The sequence below is a fragment of the Eretmochelys imbricata genome, chromosome 2 (genome assembly GCF_965152235.1).
Source record: "Eretmochelys imbricata isolate rEreImb1 chromosome 2, rEreImb1.hap1, whole genome shotgun sequence".
In the NCBI taxonomy this organism is placed as follows: Eukaryota; Metazoa; Chordata; order Testudines; family Cheloniidae; genus Eretmochelys; species Eretmochelys imbricata.
The window spans coordinates 79,060,869-79,082,470 of NC_135573.1; the positions used below are offsets into that span (position 1 = coordinate 79,060,869).

Genomic DNA, 21,602 nt, shown 5'->3' on the forward strand with positions numbered 1-21,602 from the left:
TAGGTCTAAGGGAGAAAAGCACCCTGTGCAGTGTTGTGACCGGCGATAAGGATGTGCTAGAAGGTGAGGACATGCTACTACAGTGGCATACAGGGGACATGTAATGACTAAAGGCCATATACAGACTTTACTTCTCTGACTTTAGTAGTTGTGTAAAAGATAATGAAACTCTTTTTATCTGCGTAATGCATTAGTGCAGTCAGTTGTAGCTGAGAAATGCAGAGTCCACATCTATGGTGGAGATGATCTATTAAAATGTTCCTTCAAACAAAATGGAAAGACACACATGAACAACGTTTCTGCTGAGGTTTTCAGGAATGCTTTTTACAGTATTTAATCCAAACATTTTAGAAGTTCATGTGTTTAACTCTATGTGATCACTAACAGCACTAGTAGATGAAACACAAAAAGAACAGTCTCCGATTCTTTGCAATGTGCACTAAAACTACACACTATTCCTTCTAACGACACTACAGGGAGCTAAGATTATGGTGAGATAAACATCTCCTTTTCCCAGAATACAGACTAGAGAATTATAATGGTGCCCAGTTCTTCCAATGAAATTCAAAAGCACTAGGAAATCAGTCCTCCTTTTGAGCTTCCTGGGGGAAATGAATGAGCCCTGGTTTTCAACTGAACTTTTATCTAGTTTTGCAAATGAAGACAAAGGGTATTGGCTACTCGAAGATGATTCTGGTTGACCCAGGCCTTCTTTCAAAAGAAAGCCCCCTTATCCTAGTTAAGGAACCCAATTCTTAAAAGTTTTTTGGGGATGAGGTAGTCGTCTTCAAACCTCACTTTTAAGGAGAAAGAAAGAGCCCTGGTGAAGCTGCTGCCTCCCAGTCTTCACTAGGGGTTTTTGGAGAGGACTCCCTCCCCTCTACTAAAACAATGGGGCATTCTCTGCTTCAAAATACCATGTTCTGAGCATAATTTAGGTCTCTAGCCACAGTCCAGCTGGGACTGTTTCCATCCCTGTTGCTGATGGCAGGGCAGTAGCTATCATTTCTCCTCTGAAGAAGAGCCTTAGAGGACTGTAGGGCAGTGGACACATCAACCTAAAGAACAGAGACCAGGGAGGAAGTATTTGAGGTCTCCTTAGGAAACTGAAGCCCATTAGATTAGTCTATCTACACAACTATTTGATCGGAAAGCTTTCAGGCATTTTAAATATGAAGCTTTCTCAACTGAAGAGAACAAACCTCATTTGAATCAATAGATATCTTTGAATGAGCAGACAACAACAGTTCTTGCTGAGAAGCTTTGATGTCCCCTTCAGTATGTGAATTAATGGGTGGATATTTTTTCGGCTGAAATGCTATTGGGCTGGATGTTCCTAATGCTATAGCATTGCTTGATAGAGTCAGATTTTAGGCTTTTGACTGAGAGAGGATGAGGTATTCCACCTGGTCTATTTTATCATGCAATATCTCTGAAAAAGGGATTCTTGTGGGACTTACCTTTTATGCAGACTTATTAACCAAGAGCAAACAACAAAAGAAAACATTACCAGTAGATTTATATTCTACGTAGACTAGCTGAAACCCTAACACTCAAGGAATCTTTAAAAAAGAAATAAAACTTTGATTTACAGTGAGTCTTGAAGCAGAGTACACCACCAGATTCACGTTTCCTCACTCAGGGCTTGTCTACCTTGGATGGGGGAAATCAACACTATTAATGTAGCTATGCTGGTGCACATACATTGGGTAAACCTCAACTTGCATCCATGTGACTTATCCTGGTGATTTGCTGGAGTAAACTCCACTGGAAAAGGATCAGGCCCTACAGACACATTTTCTAATCACGGTTGCTACTTGAGTCAAAGGGTTCAAGTTTTCTAAAAATGTTTTATAAAAACATATGACACCTTTTGGGGTTTTATATATATGTAGATAGTTGTGTTAGGGACTATCTGAACCTGCTTTGCTGAAAACTTTGATAACTGCTAAATTAAAACCTGGGCTATATGGCAGGCTCAATTAAGGCTAGTGCTTTGCTACAGCAAGTCTCATATCCTGTGACTTCTGAGATTTGGAGGAGGGGGGTGGGGGTGAACCAGAGCTTACACAGCTGATAGTGCTGAGTAGCAGCAGCTATGGCTTTCTTCTTGCACTTTCTTCCTCACTTCTGCTGCTGTGGGGCTGATCTGGCAGTCTACCCGAACAACAGTTTGAAATAGGTTTAAACTGTTTTTTATTGCACAACAATTGCCCTTTTCATATTAAATAATTTTGGCAGGTTTCACTATACATTTGTGGCTTTTGCCTTTCTTCTGTGACCAGACCATGATGCAGCAACTGGGTCACTACTACTTTAGATGCTATCTCGAGGATTGCACCATGTGGACAAGAAAATAGTTTCTTTTGAGATATGAAAGTTGGCTCCCACAACTCCAGATGACTCAAACAGCCTGAAACCACCCTTTCCTAATTGTTTCTCTTCTGCCATGTGCCAGGCTTCAAAGGGCTGCTGACTTAATTAGGAAGGGCACAGACCATGTACATGCCGTGTCTAATCTTGGGAAGATTCTTCAGCCCACAGCTGGAATATAGACCCTGTGTTGTAACTTGTAGGGGTAGTGTGGTATAAGCTAAGTACACTTCTGAAGTGGCAAAACAAAGTTTCCCTTTTTGTTATGGGACAATTAATCTCCTCCCTTTTCTTTGAAAGGTCACTGTGCCTGACATAGTTTACAGATATACCTTTAATCAGGTGAGGGCTAGGGCCTTTAAAGGCTTGTCTACACTACAGATGCAGTAGCTGTGCCGCTGTAACATGTACACTTGGTACAGTGATGGGGTTTTTCACAGCTGTAGTTAATCCACCCCCTCAAGAGGCAGAAGAATTCTCTCAATCCACGGTGTCTATAGTGGGACTTAAGACTGCTTAACTTCATCTCTAAGGCATGTGAATTTTTTTTACACCCTGCGTGATGCAGCTAGGTCGACCTAAGTTTTAGGTATAGAACAGGTCTGAGATCAGCGGATACTTCTCCAGGTAAATCAAAGTTATCGCATTCAGGGGGTATCTTTGATCACTACTAGAAGAAATGTGAGTATCCCCATTAGAATCTTTCAATTTGTCTGTGTTGTCCCAGGAACCTGTAGCCCAGCATGTTTATTGTTTTGTTCCAACATTTATGTGGATAGTGCAACCAACTGAAATTTTCTCTGTAGTTTTTGCTAGGGAGTATGGCTAGCCTAACATCAGATGCCTGCCAAGTTACTTAGGAAGAGGCTCTGAACTCAAGAAAAGTGGCAGGAACCCTACATGCCCATGTGTTGTGGAGTCCTGCTGACATTAAACCAACTGCCTAACTGTTGTATGTGCATTTGAGCCATGGCAATAGTGATGGCTGTGATAGTCTGTACTCCTATATTCACCCCCTTTACAGAAAGAACTCATCCCCTTGTGAGGTATCATTTCAAAACTTATAATATGCTGATCATTATCATCCTGGTGAAACGTGTGGCAATGTTGCACGTAAGGTTATAGGATTCCTCTGTATGGTATTACTAGACATGTTCCAAATCTGGGGGGAGCAGCCACAAACCAGTTCCTCGGAGACAGAAGGCTGGCCAATGTCTCGGTCAGCGGTCCACAAAATTAAATGGATCAAGTGGTCATTCTTTGGCAGGGAAGAGGATGTGGGTGAAAATGTACATCTTGACAAAGAAACAGCTGGGGGTCCCCATACACACAGCCTTTCCATCTCCTGAACCTCAGCTGGAGATGATTCTCTAAGAAGAGAAAGAACTATACGAGGAGCGAGAAGGTGCCCCAAATGATTCCTCCCTTTCTCTCTACCCATGGCTTCCACAACACCTGAAGAACTAAAGAAAGTGCTTTGGACTGGAGGAGGAATACTTACTGAAAGGAATTCAGCCAGTAAGACTACTGAAGCATGTGGTGTGAGAGACTTTTACTTTGAATTCACTTAGCTTATTAAGTTAGGTATTAGTTGCATTTTACTTTTATTTTCTTTAACCAGTTCTGACCTTTATGCCTCATTACATGTCATTTGTAGTAGAAAAGGAGCCTGAGACATGAGCCCTTGTATCGGAAGCCCAGCCTGAGGCCTGAACCAAAGTAGTGGTCGAGCCCTGCTAAAGGAAAGCAAAGTTAGTAAAAGCCAGGCTGTGAGCAGACATCAGGCTTGGCCTGCATGCAGTTCACAAATCTGGCAAGAACAGGGCTGATATTGCAAAAAACATATGCATCCCTCCGAAATACTAGGCACAGGACACTCATGCAAACACATTCCAGAAGGGTGTTACCAGAATACCCCCATACCAACTATGATACAAACACAATCTCTGAAGATGATACAAGGACACACTTACTAAAGGTAAGGTCAGGGTGACCGTTTGATAGAGATGTTTTGATGGAACCAACATGTACACGGTAATGGGTGGTAACAAACCATGTCAAGGGACAGTAACTAACTGTGTCAGAAGGGCAATACATAACTTTGTTTGTATCGGTGTATAAAAAGGAGTCTCAGAGGGAGTGCTTTGACCAGCCAAGGGGGAATGGAAAGTCCTGCCATTCACTGAGCTGAGTCCATTGCAACAGGTATATATGTGTTAGTATACCTGTAACCATTGAACCAGGGCATTAGGACCATACTTCATTGACAATAAATCTGACAGAGTGCCTTCGCTTCTGAAATGGGTCTTGTGGTCTCACGGGGCAGTTTGATCGAGGTCTGCTGTGCCAACTATCTATGCAGAGCTGGGACAACACACACAGAGAGAACACACATGCAGCCAACATCTACTGGGTCATCACTTAAAATCTACCTACTTGTAGTTAATAAACTTGTTCTACTGTTTTATCTGTGTTTGGACTGAAGTGTTTGGGAAACTCCATTTGGGATGACAGGATTTGTGCATATCATTTTCTATTCATAAAATGATGGACTCTATATGAGCTTGTGTTGTCCAGGGGAGGGCTGGGCAGTACAAGACGTACATTTCTGGGGGAAAGTCTGGGACTAGGAATTTATTGGTGTTACTCTGCAGTGTAATTCATGAGTGGCTGGCTATAGCACTCATACAGTAAAGCTGGGAGTGACTTACATGCTGGAGGCTTTGTGTGAGTGGACCATGAGTGGTGGCTCTCAAAGCAAAGTAGCATAAAAGGCAATCCAGGTTGGAGAATTGAGCTGTTCATCAGTCCAGATTGTATTCTGGGTAATGTCACAATGGCGATGGGGTAAATGTGGCAGCATGGAAGACTTTCTATAACAACACCAGAAAAAATGTTGGCTCCATTATTGGCTTTGAGAAACATGTGAGACTTCATTGCTGCAGAGTCAAGAAACCACCTAGGTCTTCTGTGAGCTAGTAGCCTCCATAGTGAACTAAGACTAAAAAAATCTCTGAGGTAGAAGAGGGACTGGAAGTTGAGAGGCTGTACGACCATCTTCTGCCATTGTCTGCTCACACAACACAAGCTAAGCAGAATCAGCATGTTAGTTCTTGTATGGGAAATCCCCAAGGAACATATGTATACAAAACATAAAAATGCTGCGGCCATTTAATGTCTCTTTTTATATTAAATTGGTGTTATCTCTCGAGTCTTGGCTAAGTTCTCTTTTAGGTAAGCATGTTCTCCCTAGCTAAATCACTCTGGAAACTTCAATTGCAAACGGTATTTTACATTTGGTTGTCTTGAGTTGCTTTGCGATGTTCAGCAGTTATGTTTCACTCCAAGATTGGTGTTAAAATGATCCTGGGACACCATCTGTAGTTAAACTGGGCAAACAATGAAAGGATACATTACTGTTACTCTATTAAGGGGTTACACCTGTAAGTGGGTGATGGGACAGAGTGTCAGTGTTCAATTTGCTAACTACTCACTGAAGTAATTCTAGGAGCAAGGTAGTATAGCATCTTAAATTCAGCTGGAGCTATCTGGAGTGGAGCTGCAGTAAATATTTTCAACCCCCTGAAGTTTTTACAGTATGTTGGGAGAGGAGGCTGTGGGGGGCTCTGGGAAATACTCTAAGAATTTAAGCCCTATACTTCTGTAAAATGCTTAAAGGGGAGAGAGGTGAAGACTAGTGTTTGGGGCAGAGGTCTGGGAATTTGGACCTATTGAGTGCTGATTCTGGCTCTAACAATAGTTCACTATGTGGTTTTAAGAAAATTGTCATTTTGCCTCAATTACCTGGTCTCTTAAAGGGGAGAGAGGTGAAGACTAGTGTTTGGGGCAGAGGTCTGGGAATTTGGACCTATTGAGTGCTGATTCTGGCTCTAACAATAGTTCACTATGTGGTTTTAAGAAAATTGTCATTTTGCCTCAATTACCTGGTCTGTCAAAGGGGATAATACTACTCGCCTGCATCTCAGGGCTATTTTGAGAATGTTAGTTAATCTTTGCAAAGCATTTTGAACATGTAAAATGCTATATTAGTTTTAATTAAGGTATTTACTGTGGATTATAATCCCTAAAAGATTTTTGCACTGAATTATATTACCTGCTACTGCAATCTTTAACCAGCAATACCATTGTTATTCCTATTAGCAGCCCTCACAGCTTACTTTATATAAGGCTTCAGAGTAAGAGCCGTGTTAGTCTGTATTCGCAAAATGAAAAGGAGTACTTGTGGCACCTTAGAGACTAACCAATTTATTTGAGCATAAGCTTTCGTGAGCTACAGCTCACTTCATCGGATGCATACTGTGGAAAGCGTAGAAGATCTTTTTATATACACACAAAGCATGAAAAAATACCTCCTCCCACCCCACTCTCCTGCTGCTAATAGCTTATCTAAAGTGATCACTCTCCTTACAATGTGTATGATAATCAAGGTGGGCCATTTCCAGCACAAATCCAGGGTTTAACAAGAATGTCTGAGGGGGGAAGGGGTAGGAAAAAACAAGGGGAAATAGGTTACCTTGGGAGATAGGCTAGTCCTTGCCTACAGACAGCCCCCCAACCTGAAGTGAATACTCACCAGCAACCACATACCACACAACAGAACCACTAACCCAGGAACCTATCCTTGCAACAAAGCCCGTTGCCAACTGTGCCCACATATCTATTCAGGGGACACCATCACAGGGCCTAATAACATCAGCCACACTATCAGAGGCTCGTTCACCTGCACATCCACCAATGTGATATATGCCATCATGTGCCAGCAATGCCCCTCTGCCATGTACATTGGTCAAACTGGACAGTCTCTACGTAAAAGAATAAATGGACACAAATCAGATGTCAAGAATTATAACATTCATAAAGCAGTTGGAGAACACTTCAATCTCTCTGGTCACGTGATTACAGACATGAAAGTTGCGATATTACAACAAAAAAACTTCAAATCCAGACTCCAGCGAGAAACTGTTGAATTGGAATTCATTTGCAAATTGGATACAATTAATTTAGGCTTGAATAAAGACTGGGAGTGGCTAAGTCATTATGCAAGGTAACCTATTTCCCCTTGTTTTTTCCTACCCCCCCCCCCCAGACGTTCTTGTTAAAACCTGGATTTGTACTGGAAATGGCCCACCTTGATTATCTTACACATTGTAAGGAGAGTGATCACTTTAGATAAGCTATTAGCAGCAGGAGAGTGGGGTGGGAGGAGGTATTTTTTCATGCTTTGTGTGTATATAAAAAGATCTTCTACACTTTCCACAGTATGCATCCAATGAAGTGAGCTGTAGCTCACGAAAGCTTATGCTCAAATAAATTGGTTAGTCTCTAAGGTGCCACAAGTACTCCTTTTCAGCTTACTTTATGTGCCACAACCTTTATCTGGTCTCATTCACACTGTTTTGATATTGCTGGGGAGTCCATCTAGGTTTGTGCAAACAAAACATGTAGGATGTTGGCGGGGACGCCCTTTAAATAAAGAACTATATGGATTTTGCAAACAAACTTGTCCTGCTACACTTATCATGCTCATTTACCAATCTTAAGGTGTGGGTTTTTTTACAAGCTGATTTTCATGCAGTGCTAGCAGCAGGGCCATCCCTAGGGGTGGAGGGTGCAGACTCCAGGGCAGAAGTGACAAATCCATCACTGCTGGCACTGACCTACCACTGCCAGGACCGACGTGCTGGCCCCTGGGGCCCCCCAAAGTGTGGGGCCTGGAGCGGTTGCCCTGATTCGCTGTACCCCAGGGACAGCTCTGGCCAGCAGGGAACCTGATTGAGTGAGTGGGGCTTCACAGGGCAATCAAGTTTTCCTGTGTGGATGGGCTTGTTGGAATATAACCCTGGGCTGGTCCCTGTTAGGTCAAACTGGCCCTCAGTTTAGATTTTATACGGCCAGGTTTATTTTTAAACTTCAGACCAAAACAAATATCTCCATGCAGTTTTGTATGCAATGTAGTTGTACAGAAGATTAGAGAGACAACATGGGTTAGGAATTATCTCTTATTGGACCAACTTCTACTGCTGCAGAGAGAGAAACTGGGAGTACTGGTCCCTTATAATAATATAATAATGCTAACTACTTAAGCTAAACAATCTGGTTTCAGAGTAGCAGCCGTGTTAGTCTCTATCCGCAAAAAGAAAAGGAGACTTGTGGCACCTTAGCGACTAACAAATTTATTTGAGCATAAGCTTTCTGAGCTTACTTCAGGGGATGCAACTGATCAACTGTTCCACCTTAGAGTTAGCTATGAAGCTCGGTGTGTCTTTCCCACACCTGAAGAAGAACTCTGTGGGGCTCCCAAACCTTGTCTCTCTCACCCCCCAGAAGTTGGTCCAATAACAGATCTAGTCTCACCCCCCCTCCCCCCCCCATGCCGTTTTAAAGAGGATCAGGCTCCAAGCAAGGGCAAACCGCTTCTGCTGCCGTGTTTGCAAAGTCAGATCTAGGGTAGTGCCTGGGAACAGGAAAGAGAAAGTGACCACACAGACGCAGGGGAAACTGCTAGCTCCCAACTAGGGGAGCGCCTTCCTAGGGGCTTCCGCGGTTGATTACCTGGCGCGGTGGCCACGTGAGTGAGGAACTGTGTAATGATTTCTAGGCTTTCAGCCACACTAGCTGTAGCTCTGTGGGTTAATTCGCAACGTGTCCCCTGCAGCAGTGGGGTTAGTCGGCCCGTAGGAGCGGAGCACTACGGACGGGAAGGCGGCGAGTGCCCCGCACGTGGAGCTGGAGGAAGGCGGGCCGGGGGCGCTGGGCGGGGCTGCCCCCCAGTCCGGCGAGGGGGCGATGGTTCCGCCTTCCTCCGGCAGCTCTGCGGGTGGCCGGCCAGAGGCTGGCCTGACTCGGCGCGCGGGGGCTCCAGCCTCCGCTGCCCCGGGAGCTCTGGCTGCAGAGGGAGGCTGGGGAGTTTCCGCTGGGACCCGAGCTCCGGCCGGCGGAGAGCCGGTGACCTCCGGGCGGCTCGCAGCTCGCCTTGCGGTAAGGGCCCCCCGCCGCAGGAGGCGGGTATGGGGGCTGCTGGCTGCGTTTGCCCGGGGAGGGAGCGAGAGACACTTTCGCAGCTCAGGTGACTGTGTCTCTGTGCGGTTATCCATGAAACGCGCTCGGTTCTTCCCCACCGGGCTGCCTAAACCTGGGCTCTGCTCGCAGCCAAATTACCCCGTCTCTGCCTCCTGCCGCTGGCTCGCCACGGGGCCAGGGTGTGCCCGGAGCTCTGGGTCGGCTCGGACGCGGTTCCGATCTCTCTTTCTCCCCCATAGAAAACCTCTCTTGATCTCTCGCGAGCCAGGGTGGTTCTGTCTGTGGTACCGAAGGATGCGGGGCTGAAATGTCAGCGCTCCGATAATGCAAAGTCAGTCCCTTTGCAAGGCTGGAATGAGGGTTTCTTGTCGAGGTTTAAACTAACTTTTTCTTCCTTCTTGTCTTAAAAGTTCATTCACATCCGTTTATTTTAAATCTCTTTGTGGTGTTGGCTTTCACGAGCTGCCCTTGAACTTCTAGGTCCTGATCCAAAGCTCACTTGAGGTCATTGGGGAGAAACTTCCACTGACTTCAGTGGGTTTTTGGATGAGCTGTACAGTAACTTATTTTAGTGTGTTCCTCGGTTTATCGGTGAATGAAGGCATGCAGAGAGTACCTCAGAAACGAGACAATTGATCAAAGTCTTGATGTGAACTTACTACTTAATCATTCAAGGAGCCAGAAGGTATTTTCACATAACCGGTGTTGTATAATACTATAGATCACTTGGCCACTTTTGAGTTCAGTTTTGTTCAGTGTATGCAAATGATGTATATCCCTGTCATTTTAAATGTAACTAATTTTTTATTATGTATTTTAGTGGCACTCAAGTGGCAACTCAGCAATGAAAAATGCTTCAAAAAATCTTCACAGGAATAAAAGAGGAAATGAGCTCTTTTAGTGAGTTTGGGGTAGGGGAGAGAAGGAGAACAGAAGGAAAACTTGTTGTTTTGGGGGGTTTTTAGGGACATCAATGTGTTATGGACAAATTATGTCATTAAGAAGTTAAAGGAACTCTGTAGCTAGGTTACTTTATTCTGTGACAAGTGAGCTAAGTGAAAAGGTACAAACCTCCGACCTTTCCACTGATGGACTTTTTTTTGGGGGTGGGGGGGAATATTGTTGCACAGCAGAAACTTAGAATTCAGGACATGGATTCAAAAATAAAAGGTAGTGTTACCTGTATAGTTTTTTGGGTAGCAAAGTGAGTGAGTGGGGCAAAAAGCAAGTCATCTTGGCATTCTAATACCACTTTGATTCACTGCAATCAATAAACAAGAACCCCTATTTGAATGTAGAGAAATTATGAAAAGATTTTGCTTTTTGTCTGTCTAGTTATACGCACAAACACCAATCCTGCAAATGTTTGAACATGTTTTTGACTTCACGCATGGTAATCCCATTGCCTAAAATTAAGCATTTGTATAAGTATTTGCAGGATTGGAGCCTCAGGTGTTTTTAAGCAAGACTGTGTCTTTATTACTGCTCTACCTCCCATGTTCCCTCCCATTGTTTATTACACTTCCTTGTGTCTTGCCATAAATTTAACTGTAAGATCTTCAAGGCAGAGATTAAGCTGTTTTATGATTATTTACAGCATCTACCCAATTCCCCCGATCATGATTGAAGAAGGAAGTACAGCTTTCTATGCTTATCACTGCCCCTCTTCCTTTACATAGTCCCTGTAGAGGAAAAATAAAAATCTCACGAAATGAGACATATAATTTTCTCTCCTGAAGTGATTTTTGTTTGTTTACTGCTTAATTAATATGAATGCCTTCTATATGAAGCATTTAAGGGGTAGGTGCCATAATAAACTGAGACTTCAAAATCATATCCCAAGACAGGGTAAATAGGAGCACATGGTTTACCTTCTGTATACCATTCATCCTATACAATATATGGCGTGGTTTAAAGTGCATTAAAAACAAGGCATAATTGCTATAACAGTATTAAGGTTTACATTGTAATAAGGGGAAGTGAAATAGAAAAATGCTAAATACATGAGCAAGTGGGCTGAGCTGAGCTTGCTCTGGTAATGTTTGTATTTAGAATTTCCTGAGTGTTCTTGAAGCCTTAATATTTTTCAAGCTGTAGGGATTGGAGGGGTTTTGTGTGTGTGTGTGTGTGGTTTTTTTGTTTTGTTTTTTAGCTCTACTCTTTGAAGTGACTTGGAATTGAAGATCCATTTTTGTTTCAAATTCCACATCAAATGTGGAACTTTACAACTAAAGATTTTTTTTCCCTTCATCCTGAGCTCTATGAACGTTATGTTGGCTTCCTTACTCACAATATAATATTGCCGGTAATAAGGGTTCTGAAAGCCAAATGATGCCTTCAGTTACATTTGGGCATGGCTGTATTACAACTGGTCTAGCAATTTGAAGAACTGTTGAGATGTCTGCTTTCCTCTCCATCCCCTCATACTTCTCTCTCCACTGGGTTCCCGTGCAATCAAAATGGCTGCCAGGTACCTGTTCTATTTGACTGCCTATTAGTTCAATGCCTCTAATTAGCAGTTGTGGGGCCCCCCCTCCCCAAAAAATTCTGATCTTCGAGAGAAATGTATGCCTGCAACTGAATTGATACCTTGGAGCTAAAGAGACTCCACAGAACACAAAAAGGAGAATGAGCATGGAAGGTGAGAAACTTAAGCCTAAATCATCCAATATGTCAAAGAAATCCTCTAAATTCCACACTTTTATATTCCAGGAGAAGTAAGTGATACAAGTCCAATGGCTGAATGTTGAACCAGACATAAGGTGCAAATTTCGAACAATGAGGGTAATTAACACCAAGTGTCATGGTGGATTCTCTATCATTGGAAACTTTAAAATCAAGATTGGCTCTTTTAGAAAGAGATGCTCTTATTGAACTTGAAGCAGTAACTAATTCAGGGCATTACTTTATGTATTTATACATATTTATGTAATACTGTTATACATGAGGCCAGACTAGATGATGATCTATGAACCCCTTAAAATTTGAATCCTTAAGCCGGAACCTTTTTTATTTTTATTTTTTATTTTTTAAAAGCCCAGTCTACAGTAGGGAAACTTTCTAAAACTCTTCCGCCATTGCTAACATTGATTGAAGGCATTGTCAATTAAACTCTGTCTTGGTGGGACAACTTAGTAAGAATTTTTGGAAAATTTCTCTAGCATGCTTAGAGCTGCACAGTTCAGATTGGAAAGTTTTATTTCAAATGTATTCCATTTGTCCTTATACTGAACATTTAGTTCTCAGCCTTCTTTCACCTGAGCCCCCAAACTAGACATGATTTCTTGCTGGAGCCCACCCATCTCACAGTCCCCTGACTGCAAAGGGTTGTAAGTTAGATACGGACATGAGCATTGATTGGCTGAGTGTGCTGAGACTGCAGGGAGAATGGTGAATAGGTTGTACTTGGAGTGAGGTGTGGATGGATGTCTTATTTGGTAAGCATGGGTTTGTTTCCCCCCACCCACCCCTTCCAACCAAACAGTCAGCAGTAAGGCTGCACCACTTCAGATGGAAGCTGTGGCATTAGCTCATGTACTAGAGATTTTCAGTCTTGCAACTTGCACAGTGTTTGGGGTTTTTTTTTTAAATCAGGTATCCTGTTTTGCTTACCCACCGCGCACTATGTCCACATGCAGCACTTGCTGCAAACTTTGCAGTGTCTGTGGGCTATTGCATCTATCCCAGAGTGCTCAGCTACGTTCCAGGAGCAGGAAAATGGCGATGGTGAATAGTGCACATGTTCACAATTTTGATTTGTTCCAATGACTGATAAGAATAGCTCTGTCCAGTATGAGGAACCACATGTGTTATGAAGGGCTAGGGCTATGACCTTCCACTTGAAGTTGCTATGATAGAGTGTCAGCACCTTCCTCCCACCTGTGTTCCTGGAAGTCTGGCGTACGACCTTTTTGAGTTTCCATAGTTGAAAAGGTGAGGAGCTGGATTTTTCTTTGTCCTTTTAATTGCTTCGGTAACTTTTTATGTTTCTTGTTGCTGAACTAATAACTTTTTAACTCCTTGTTTCTAGGATACAGAGAAGGAAATAGGCTGGAAACATCCATCCATGGAGCCCAGAAAGTTCTCTCAGCATGCCACAGCACTACAATGGAGTCACTAAGACACACACTGTTCTTTGGGGAAGGCTAGGGAAAAATGAGCGTGTGCTGGAGGACTGTGGAGAGGTAAGTGGCTTCATCTATGGTATGAGGGGTTGTGATAGCTCTACTATGTATCTTTCAAGTAATGACCCTGTTCTGTTTTCTGTTTATAGGTGTGTGTGAGGAACCACTGAGGTAGTGGGTTGACATCTGTGGCGACGACCAGTAAAATAAATGCACAGGAGGGGATTGTCTCAGTGTCTGTGTCCACCTCTCTAACAGTTAATCTTGGTCCTTTTCTGTCTTTCAGGAGAATACCAAGGAGAAAGGGGATGGGAGGAGACAGTGTTGCCAAACTTCTATAGTTTACTATTTAAGTTTCTTTTACTCTGTGTTGACTTTGATTTTTGGGGTTGTGATGTGGCAGTTATAGGGAGGTGTGAAAGTAGGAGTTACTCAGCTCCTCTGTGCTCTGGCTACCACTAGATTTTCATGTGGACTTGCATGCTAGGAATCAAAAATCAAAAAAGTGATATGAGTGTCAGATATCTCTAGTGCAGACAGAACTGGGAAGTGTCATGTAGCTCCAGGACAAGAGTTTTGCTTGTGGGGAAGGGAAAGGGTGAGGACTGAATGAAGTGGGATTACTTAGAAGTTGTGGCAGAGGCATCAGGAGCTGCTTTTCCTCATTTCTGCTGGGTCCTGGTGCCCAGAGTATTTTACCAGGTGATGCTTATCTTGCAATGGGATGTACCTCTCTGGATTACACCTAAAATCTGAAGGGAGGAAAAATAAAATGACTGTATGTTAATGGTGTGGGAGGTTTCTTAAATATGACGATGTTACCAAATACTATAGCTCTTAAAAGAACTTGAAATATTAAAAGTTAATGAGTATGGCTCACTAAAATTTCTAAGCTCTCATTTCAAGCTCAGTAACTAAAAACTTGTTGCTGATTAGCCCTGGAGTTGAGTGCTGAAAACTGATATGTGCACTTCTGTTCTTCTAGCTTTCTTTATCACTTATAGATCAGAACAACATGTGGTAATGTATCCCAGGCCTCTAATGTCTAAACCTTTTGGTATGAATCTTATTATGGAATTCCTCTATAACTGCCTTTATTGAAGTCAGTGGGGCAGATTGTGACCCTGTTGATCTGTGCGGGAGGGGTTCACCACCACTGGGCGAGTGCTGCACTTGAGGAGTGGTGGTATGGAAATACCAGAAGGGCCATAACAACCCACTCTGGCTCCCCAAAAGGGTGCTGGGATGGCATCCTGGAGCATTCCGGCAGGATTTGAGCACCATTAGCCAGACTTGGCGCATCCCACCTTTGCGGAAAAGCAGGGCTTGAAGACTCCCATGGTGCTCTCTCACCTATTTCCCCCTCTGCCTTTTTTTGGATCTTGTGGAGCCCCCACCTTTGTATCCAAGGGTTTGTGCTTGGAGAGCCAGATTGGACTGAGGGAAAGGTGGAGTTGGCTCGGGGAGAAAGGGACGCAAGTCTCTCTCAGTTGCATTAACATTACCCTATAGCCCCCACTCCCAAGATTGCCTGGAGTAGTTGAGGTAAAGGGGAGTCCCTGATAGTATAGTTCCACTGGAGCCACACGGTCAAGGAATTATGGATAGAAGATGACCCGGGGTTACAGCTAGAATGGGGACACAGGCGGCTCTACTGAGGTTAGGACAAGCTTTGTCATAGGGGAGGAGCAACCCTCCAATCCCCTCAACAAGGAGTGGGGACTAATCTCTAAGGTAATCCTTCCAGAGAGTTCCTTTTTGTGGCGGGGGAGAGAGTTGTTCCCCTCCTGCAGTTTTTAATGCCAAAGGGGACAATCTGTCACAATGTTGCTGTGGCTGCTTAAAATGTTCTGCAGTAGATTTGTAGACCCAGAGGCTTTATTTTAACTATCTCTCTGATTTTTCATATATAGATTACAAATCATTGAGTTAACTAAATTGCACTAATTATTCAGGCTAGGCAGTTTTAAAATTGTATAATGAAGCTGTACGGCTCTGTTCAATGTGCACATAATAGTCTGAGCTGTGCTGTCTGAGGTGAAACTTGGCCTAAACATGAACACACACAATTTAAAACAACGCATGTAGTGAGCGCTCAGTAAAGAGATAATTGTGCTGACTTTAATTGATACTGTTCTTGTCAGATGGGTATATTCCTAACACACCGTGACTAATGCTAATTTGTGTAATTTCCCTCCCCGGCCCCAGCTTTCTTCCACAAATAAAAAATATATGGGAGTGCATCTTGAGATTTCTCTAAAGAAAACACTGTGGAATTCACAACCTCAAAGCAGAAATTGTGCCAAGAGCAAGATGTTTGCTTTTTTTGCTAATGGACTACCTTAATCTGGTATCCTCAGAAGTAATACTAGGTATCTTCCTACATGCTTGAACTGTGTCACTGAAAGGGGCTGAACTGGCAGCACAAGACATTGGAGGCACACTTTCACCTAAGGCGCCTAATAAAGTCTCTCTTGTAGACCCCAAATATTGCATTAATTCCCGAGTGGTGAGATTACAGCCATTCCCATATGATCAGAGAAAAAGAGACTGGAAGGAGAAGCAAGAAAACTGCACATGTTTAGTTATGTGTGAGAGAAATTCCCATTCAGTGCATGTATTCAGGTTGTTTATCTTTATTGTAGTAAGACACACAAAGCTATGCATCCCAAATAACTTTTCCAAAAAAAGCTCAGGGTTTGGTAACTGCTAGAGAACATTTCTTACCATTATACATTCAGACTTTCTGAGCATCAAACAATGTTACTTGTTTTGTTCTGAGTTCTTATCCAAACTAATATCAGTGTTATGCAAATAACAGCTTTCTATGGGTGATTGAATTAATTTTCTCCTTATAACCAGAAAGGGATCCAAACTCTTTATGAAGCAGGAATGCTTCTATCTGTTTGTTAGAGCTAATCCTACGGATCTGAATACAGCACATTCGTTTTAGTAACTAAAGTTCAGGTACAGGGAGTGGCAACAATAAGTAGGCTTGTTCTGGGTCTCCCTCCCTCCACCCCAAAGAGCCTGAAGAGGTGAGAACACTAGGAGCACCATGGGGAAAGGGGTTGAATGGAAAGAGCCTCTTAGTTAAAAGAATGGAGGAGTTGGATCCCACCTCCCCCACCATTCTAGAAGCAGTTCACACTAAAACCATGCTGCATATAAAGGAGGGAGCACTGGTTTCTCCTTCCACCAGTTTCTGACTACTAATATCCAGGCAGTGTACCATATCTGTAGCTGGAAGTGGAAATAGCTTCCACAGCGGGAGATGACAGCTCTGCCTGTTAGTTAACCAGAAAGGAATACTATGAAATAAAGCTACTTAATTGGCTTCCTACAGAGTTCCATGTCTGAACTAGTTGTTTCATGCCATATACAAAAAAAATCAGCCAGAGTATAAGTTCAAAAATGGTGTCTGTCACACTTGTGTCTAGGCATCTACGTTCTTCATAGGAATAATGCATAAAATGGCAAATATGACATTGAGATATAGCTTAAATTTAAGCTAACAGGTTTGGAAGCAGTTTTCATTGTACTTTACGAAGGATTGTATTTTAATTAGGGCTGTCAAGTGATTAAAAATTAATCACGATTAATTCTGCGGTTAATCACACTGTTAATAATAGAATACCACTTATTTAAATATTTTTGGATGTGTTCTACATTTTCAAATATATTGATTTCAATCAGAACACACTACAAAGTGTCCAGTACTCAGTTTATATTTATTTTTTGATTACAAATATTTGCACTGTAAAAAACAAAAGAAATAGTATATTTCAATTCACCTAATATAAATACTGTAGCACAATCTCTTTATAATGAAAGTTGAACTTACAAATGTAGAATTATGTACAAAAAATTACCGCATTCAAAAATAAAACAATGTAAAACTTTAGAACCTACAAGTCCACTCGGTCCTACTTCAGCCAATCGCTCAGATAAACGAGTTTGGTTACAATTTGCAGGAGATAATGCTGCCCAGGTCTTTTTACAATGTCACCTGAAAGTGAGAACGGGTGTTCGCATTGCACTGTTGTAGCTGGCATCGCAAGATATTTACATGCCAGATGCGCTACAGATTCATATGTCCCTTCATGCTTCAACCACCATTGCAGAATACATGTGTCCATGCTGATGCCAGGTTCTGCTTGATAATAATCCAAAGCAGAGCGGACCAGTCCTTGTTCATTTTCATCATCTGAGTCAGATGCCACCAACAGAAGGCTGATTTTCTTTTTTGGTAGTTGGGGTTCTGTAGTTTCCGCATTGGAGTGTTGCTGTTTTAAGACTTCTGAATGCATTCTCCACACCTCGTCCCTCTCAGATTTTGGAAGGCACTTGAGATTCTTAAACCTTGGTCGAGTGCTGTACCTATCTTTAGAAATCTCACATTAGTACCTTTTTTGTGTTTTGTCAAATATGCTGTGAAAGTGTTCTTAAAATGAACATGTGCTGGGTCATCATGCGAGACTGCTATAACATGAAATATATGCCAGAATGTGGGTAAAACAGAACTGGAGACATACAATTCTCCCCCAAGGAGTTCAGTCACTAATTTAATTAACGCATTATTTTTTAACAAGCAACAGCAGCATGGAAGCATGTCCTCTAGAATGGTGGCCGAAGCATGAAGGGGCATATGAATGTTTAGCATATCTGGTACGTAAATACCTTGCAACGCTGGCTACAAAAGTGTTATGGAAATGCCTGTTCTCACTTTCAGGTGATATTGTAAATATGAAGCAGTCAGCAGTGTCTTCCGTAAATGTAAACAAACTTGTTTGTCTTAGCAATTGGCTGAACAAGAAATAGGACTGAGTAGACTTGTAGGCGCTAAAGTTTTACATTGTTTTGTTTTTGAGCACAGTTACGTAACCAAAGAAATCTACATTTGTAAGTTACGCTTTCATGATTATGAGATTGCACTACAGTACTTGTATGGGGTGAATTGAAAAATACTATTTCTTTATCATTTTTACAGTGCAAATATTTGTAATAAAAGATAATTTAAAGTGAGCACTGTACTCTTTGTATTCTGTGTTGTAATAGAAATCAATATATTTGAAAATGTAGAAAACATCCAAAAATATTTAATAAATTTCAGTTGGTATTCTATTGTTTAACAGTGCGGTTAATCGCAGTTAACTCACGCAAATAACTCAAAAAATTAACTTTGATTAATTGACAGCCCTAATTTTAATGGCACAGAATTTAAAGGAAAAAAATATTTGACATTGTATTTTCAAGTTCTGAACATTACTTTACATTTAGAATTTAACATGAGCTTCCTATAAACAATAGGTATATCCATACTAAAATGTGCCAGGTGAAAGATTAAGCTTTCATACAAAGTAAAGTCAAAGTTTATATGTCTGCAAGCACTGAGTTATTGAAATAGGTTCATATTTTCTCTTTCTTTTTGTGAAACACATGAAGCTCTGGATTTCTCTGGACAGCATATATAATGCTTTTGTCATGCAAGTATAACTTGTTAAATACCTGCTACTTTTTTGTTTCCACAAACATGCACACACTAGGAATAGACTTATTCCTTTAACAGAGTTCTCATTTAAAACACTTCTTCAGTTGGTTACTCGTGTCATCTGAAAGCTTAAGTTTTCATTATAGTTTTGATTTAGTCTGCTAAAAGTGTCTTTTATCAGATATTCATTTACAAGGCTTCATTGTACTGAATTTCAGAATATTTTTATTTGCGCTGCCATCTAATTTAACATGTACTTCTACATTGTACTCCATTGCTTTCAGAATCCAGCACATCCTAATGCACTTTAAGAAGCTTTACATTTATATTGTACAAAACCTTTTGTACCTTACTTTTATGAACTCTTAACATCAGCTTTTCAGTGGCAGGTGCTAGTTGCTAAAGGAACAATTTCCTTCTCCTGTGGCTCTGTGCCATACAAGAAATAAGATTTTTTCAGCCAAGCTTTGGGCTTGATTCTGCTACCAGGGAAGTCGGTGGCAAGACTCAGGCTTTTAGCCTCTTTCTCTTCTCCCTCCCCCATATATTCGTAATGATTGCAAAGTGGCCAGATTCAAAATTCCATTAGTTCTCGTCACTTCAGGCTGGGTTATATAATCTGATATAGGTTCTTACTGGTTTAGAGAAGGCTACATTTGACCTCAAATAACTGAATGATGGAGGGTGAAATCCCTGCTGTGATGTGGGGGGCCAGTGAAAGACCTTGTATATCAGTTACTAATAAACTCCAGGTAGGGGCTGCAATGGGGGACTGTGGGCACACCAGCTGTGCAAGGGTGAGTCTATCCCTTACTTGCTGTGGAAAGAGTCCTCACACTTGCTTTATGTAGTCTATAAAAGACTGGAATGGAGCAAGAAGAGGAGCTACAATATTCTCAACTGCATGGATTTAGTAACCCAACATTCTCCACAACTGGTATGGAGGAGCTATGTCCTTTAGTTTTATAGCTAAGAGGATGAAATGACATTGTGGGGAGCTGTGTGTCAGCCTCTGGTCTTGGCTTCAGGTTTTGGGGTTGATTTCCTCCCTCTCCCTTGACTCTCCATATTGCACATTCACAGAGCATGAACACTCTGGCTTTATGTAATGGATTTTTGCCTTCACTCCAAAAAAAAAAAAAAAAAGATTTGTCTTTGAGATTCATTCGGGAAGTGTGAGTATTATGGAAAAATTGTTAGGACTATGGACATAAACTCAAGTGTTGCCAGTGCCCCTTGCTTAGTAGCTTACATAACCATTATGCTTTATATTTACACAGGTTCTCCTGAAGAAAAGCCACTTAAGAGACATAGTTAGTTCTTATGTCCTTTTTTATTTCAGGTTGCTGTCTCAAAGGAAAGGATGCTAAAGATGATACAGCTAAATTAAGAACCTATTGGAAAGTGAATCATGCACCTTTCTGAAAGGAGCTGAAATGCAGCCCTCTGACAGGGTCATGAACCTGAGACAAGTCTTTGTGACTATATTGATGTTTGGAGTAGCAGGTCTACTCCTCTTCATGTACCTGCAGGCCTGGATTGAAGAACATCATACAGGTAAAATAGCTTTCTTAACTGTATTGCCTCCATAGCTTTAAGTTGCTGCTTTAAGCTAAAAGAATGATTTGTTGAGAGGGTGTGGTGTGGATTTTTTATGGGGAGGGAGGGCAGCGGAATTGGGATCGTAACACTTTATACTACAATGCAGCAATCAGCATACATATCAAGGAATTGCCCCATGCTATGACTTGCATTTATCAAGCATCTTTTGCTGCTACCTAAGGCCTTGTCTACACTACGGGGGTAAGTCGACCTACGTTACGCAACTCCGGCTATGTGAATAATGTAGCTGGAGTCAACGTAGCTTAGGTCAATTTACTGCAGTATCTACACCACGCTGCATCAACGGGAGAAACTCTCTCCCATTGATTTACCTTATTCCTCTCATTCTGGTACTGGAATCGACAGGAGAGTGATCTGCAGTCCATTTAGCGGGTATTCACTAGACCCACCAAATCAACCCCCGGTGCATCGATCGCCACAGCATCGATCCCAGTAAGTGTAGACATGCCCTAAGTGTTCTGCATGAATAAACACAAATGCAGGCAGTGCTCCACTATGGCAGGAGTGCCACTGTTGTACTAACTCATCATACAGCCATAAAACAGTTTTTGGTTTTCTCTGAGTTTCATCTGAGTGACACGTTGTCTTGCGAAGAGAAGGTTTTAAGTCCTCCCTTCCCTTCTCTCCCCTCAACCCTGAGCCCTCCCGCCCCCAATTTAAAAAGCAACTCTTTTTATTCCAAACACCTGTATCTCCTTTACAGCACCTCCCTGCTGTTTACTGTCCCTGATTATGATCTCTCTTCTAAAAATATGGTCACTTAAATGTTGCTACTAAGTAAAACAATTTGAAACATTTGTGAACATACAGTGCAATTTGAGATTACTTTAATATGGATATTGAATTTACTCTTCAACTGGATTTTTTACTTTATTGTCTGTATACCTGTGGCTTTTTGGCAATGAACTAGCTTGGAGTTTTGGGAAGTTCCAAGTTGACAACTATCAAAA

The 21,602-nt window shown here is 42.0% G+C and overlaps 1 protein-coding gene across 1 annotated transcript in view; it reads left to right on the forward strand.

Annotated features, from left to right (window-relative positions):
* Positions 1-20,465: 20,465 nt before the first annotated feature.
* Positions 20,466-21,602, forward strand: part of CHST9 (carbohydrate sulfotransferase 9) — a 109,507-nt gene continuing 108,370 nt past the window's right edge. Inside the window, exon 1 of the mRNA XM_077809037.1 lies at positions 20,466-20,586. Within this exon, the coding sequence (XP_077665163.1) occupies positions 20,466-20,586 (121 nt within the window). The remainder of the gene's footprint in view (positions 20,587-21,602) is intronic.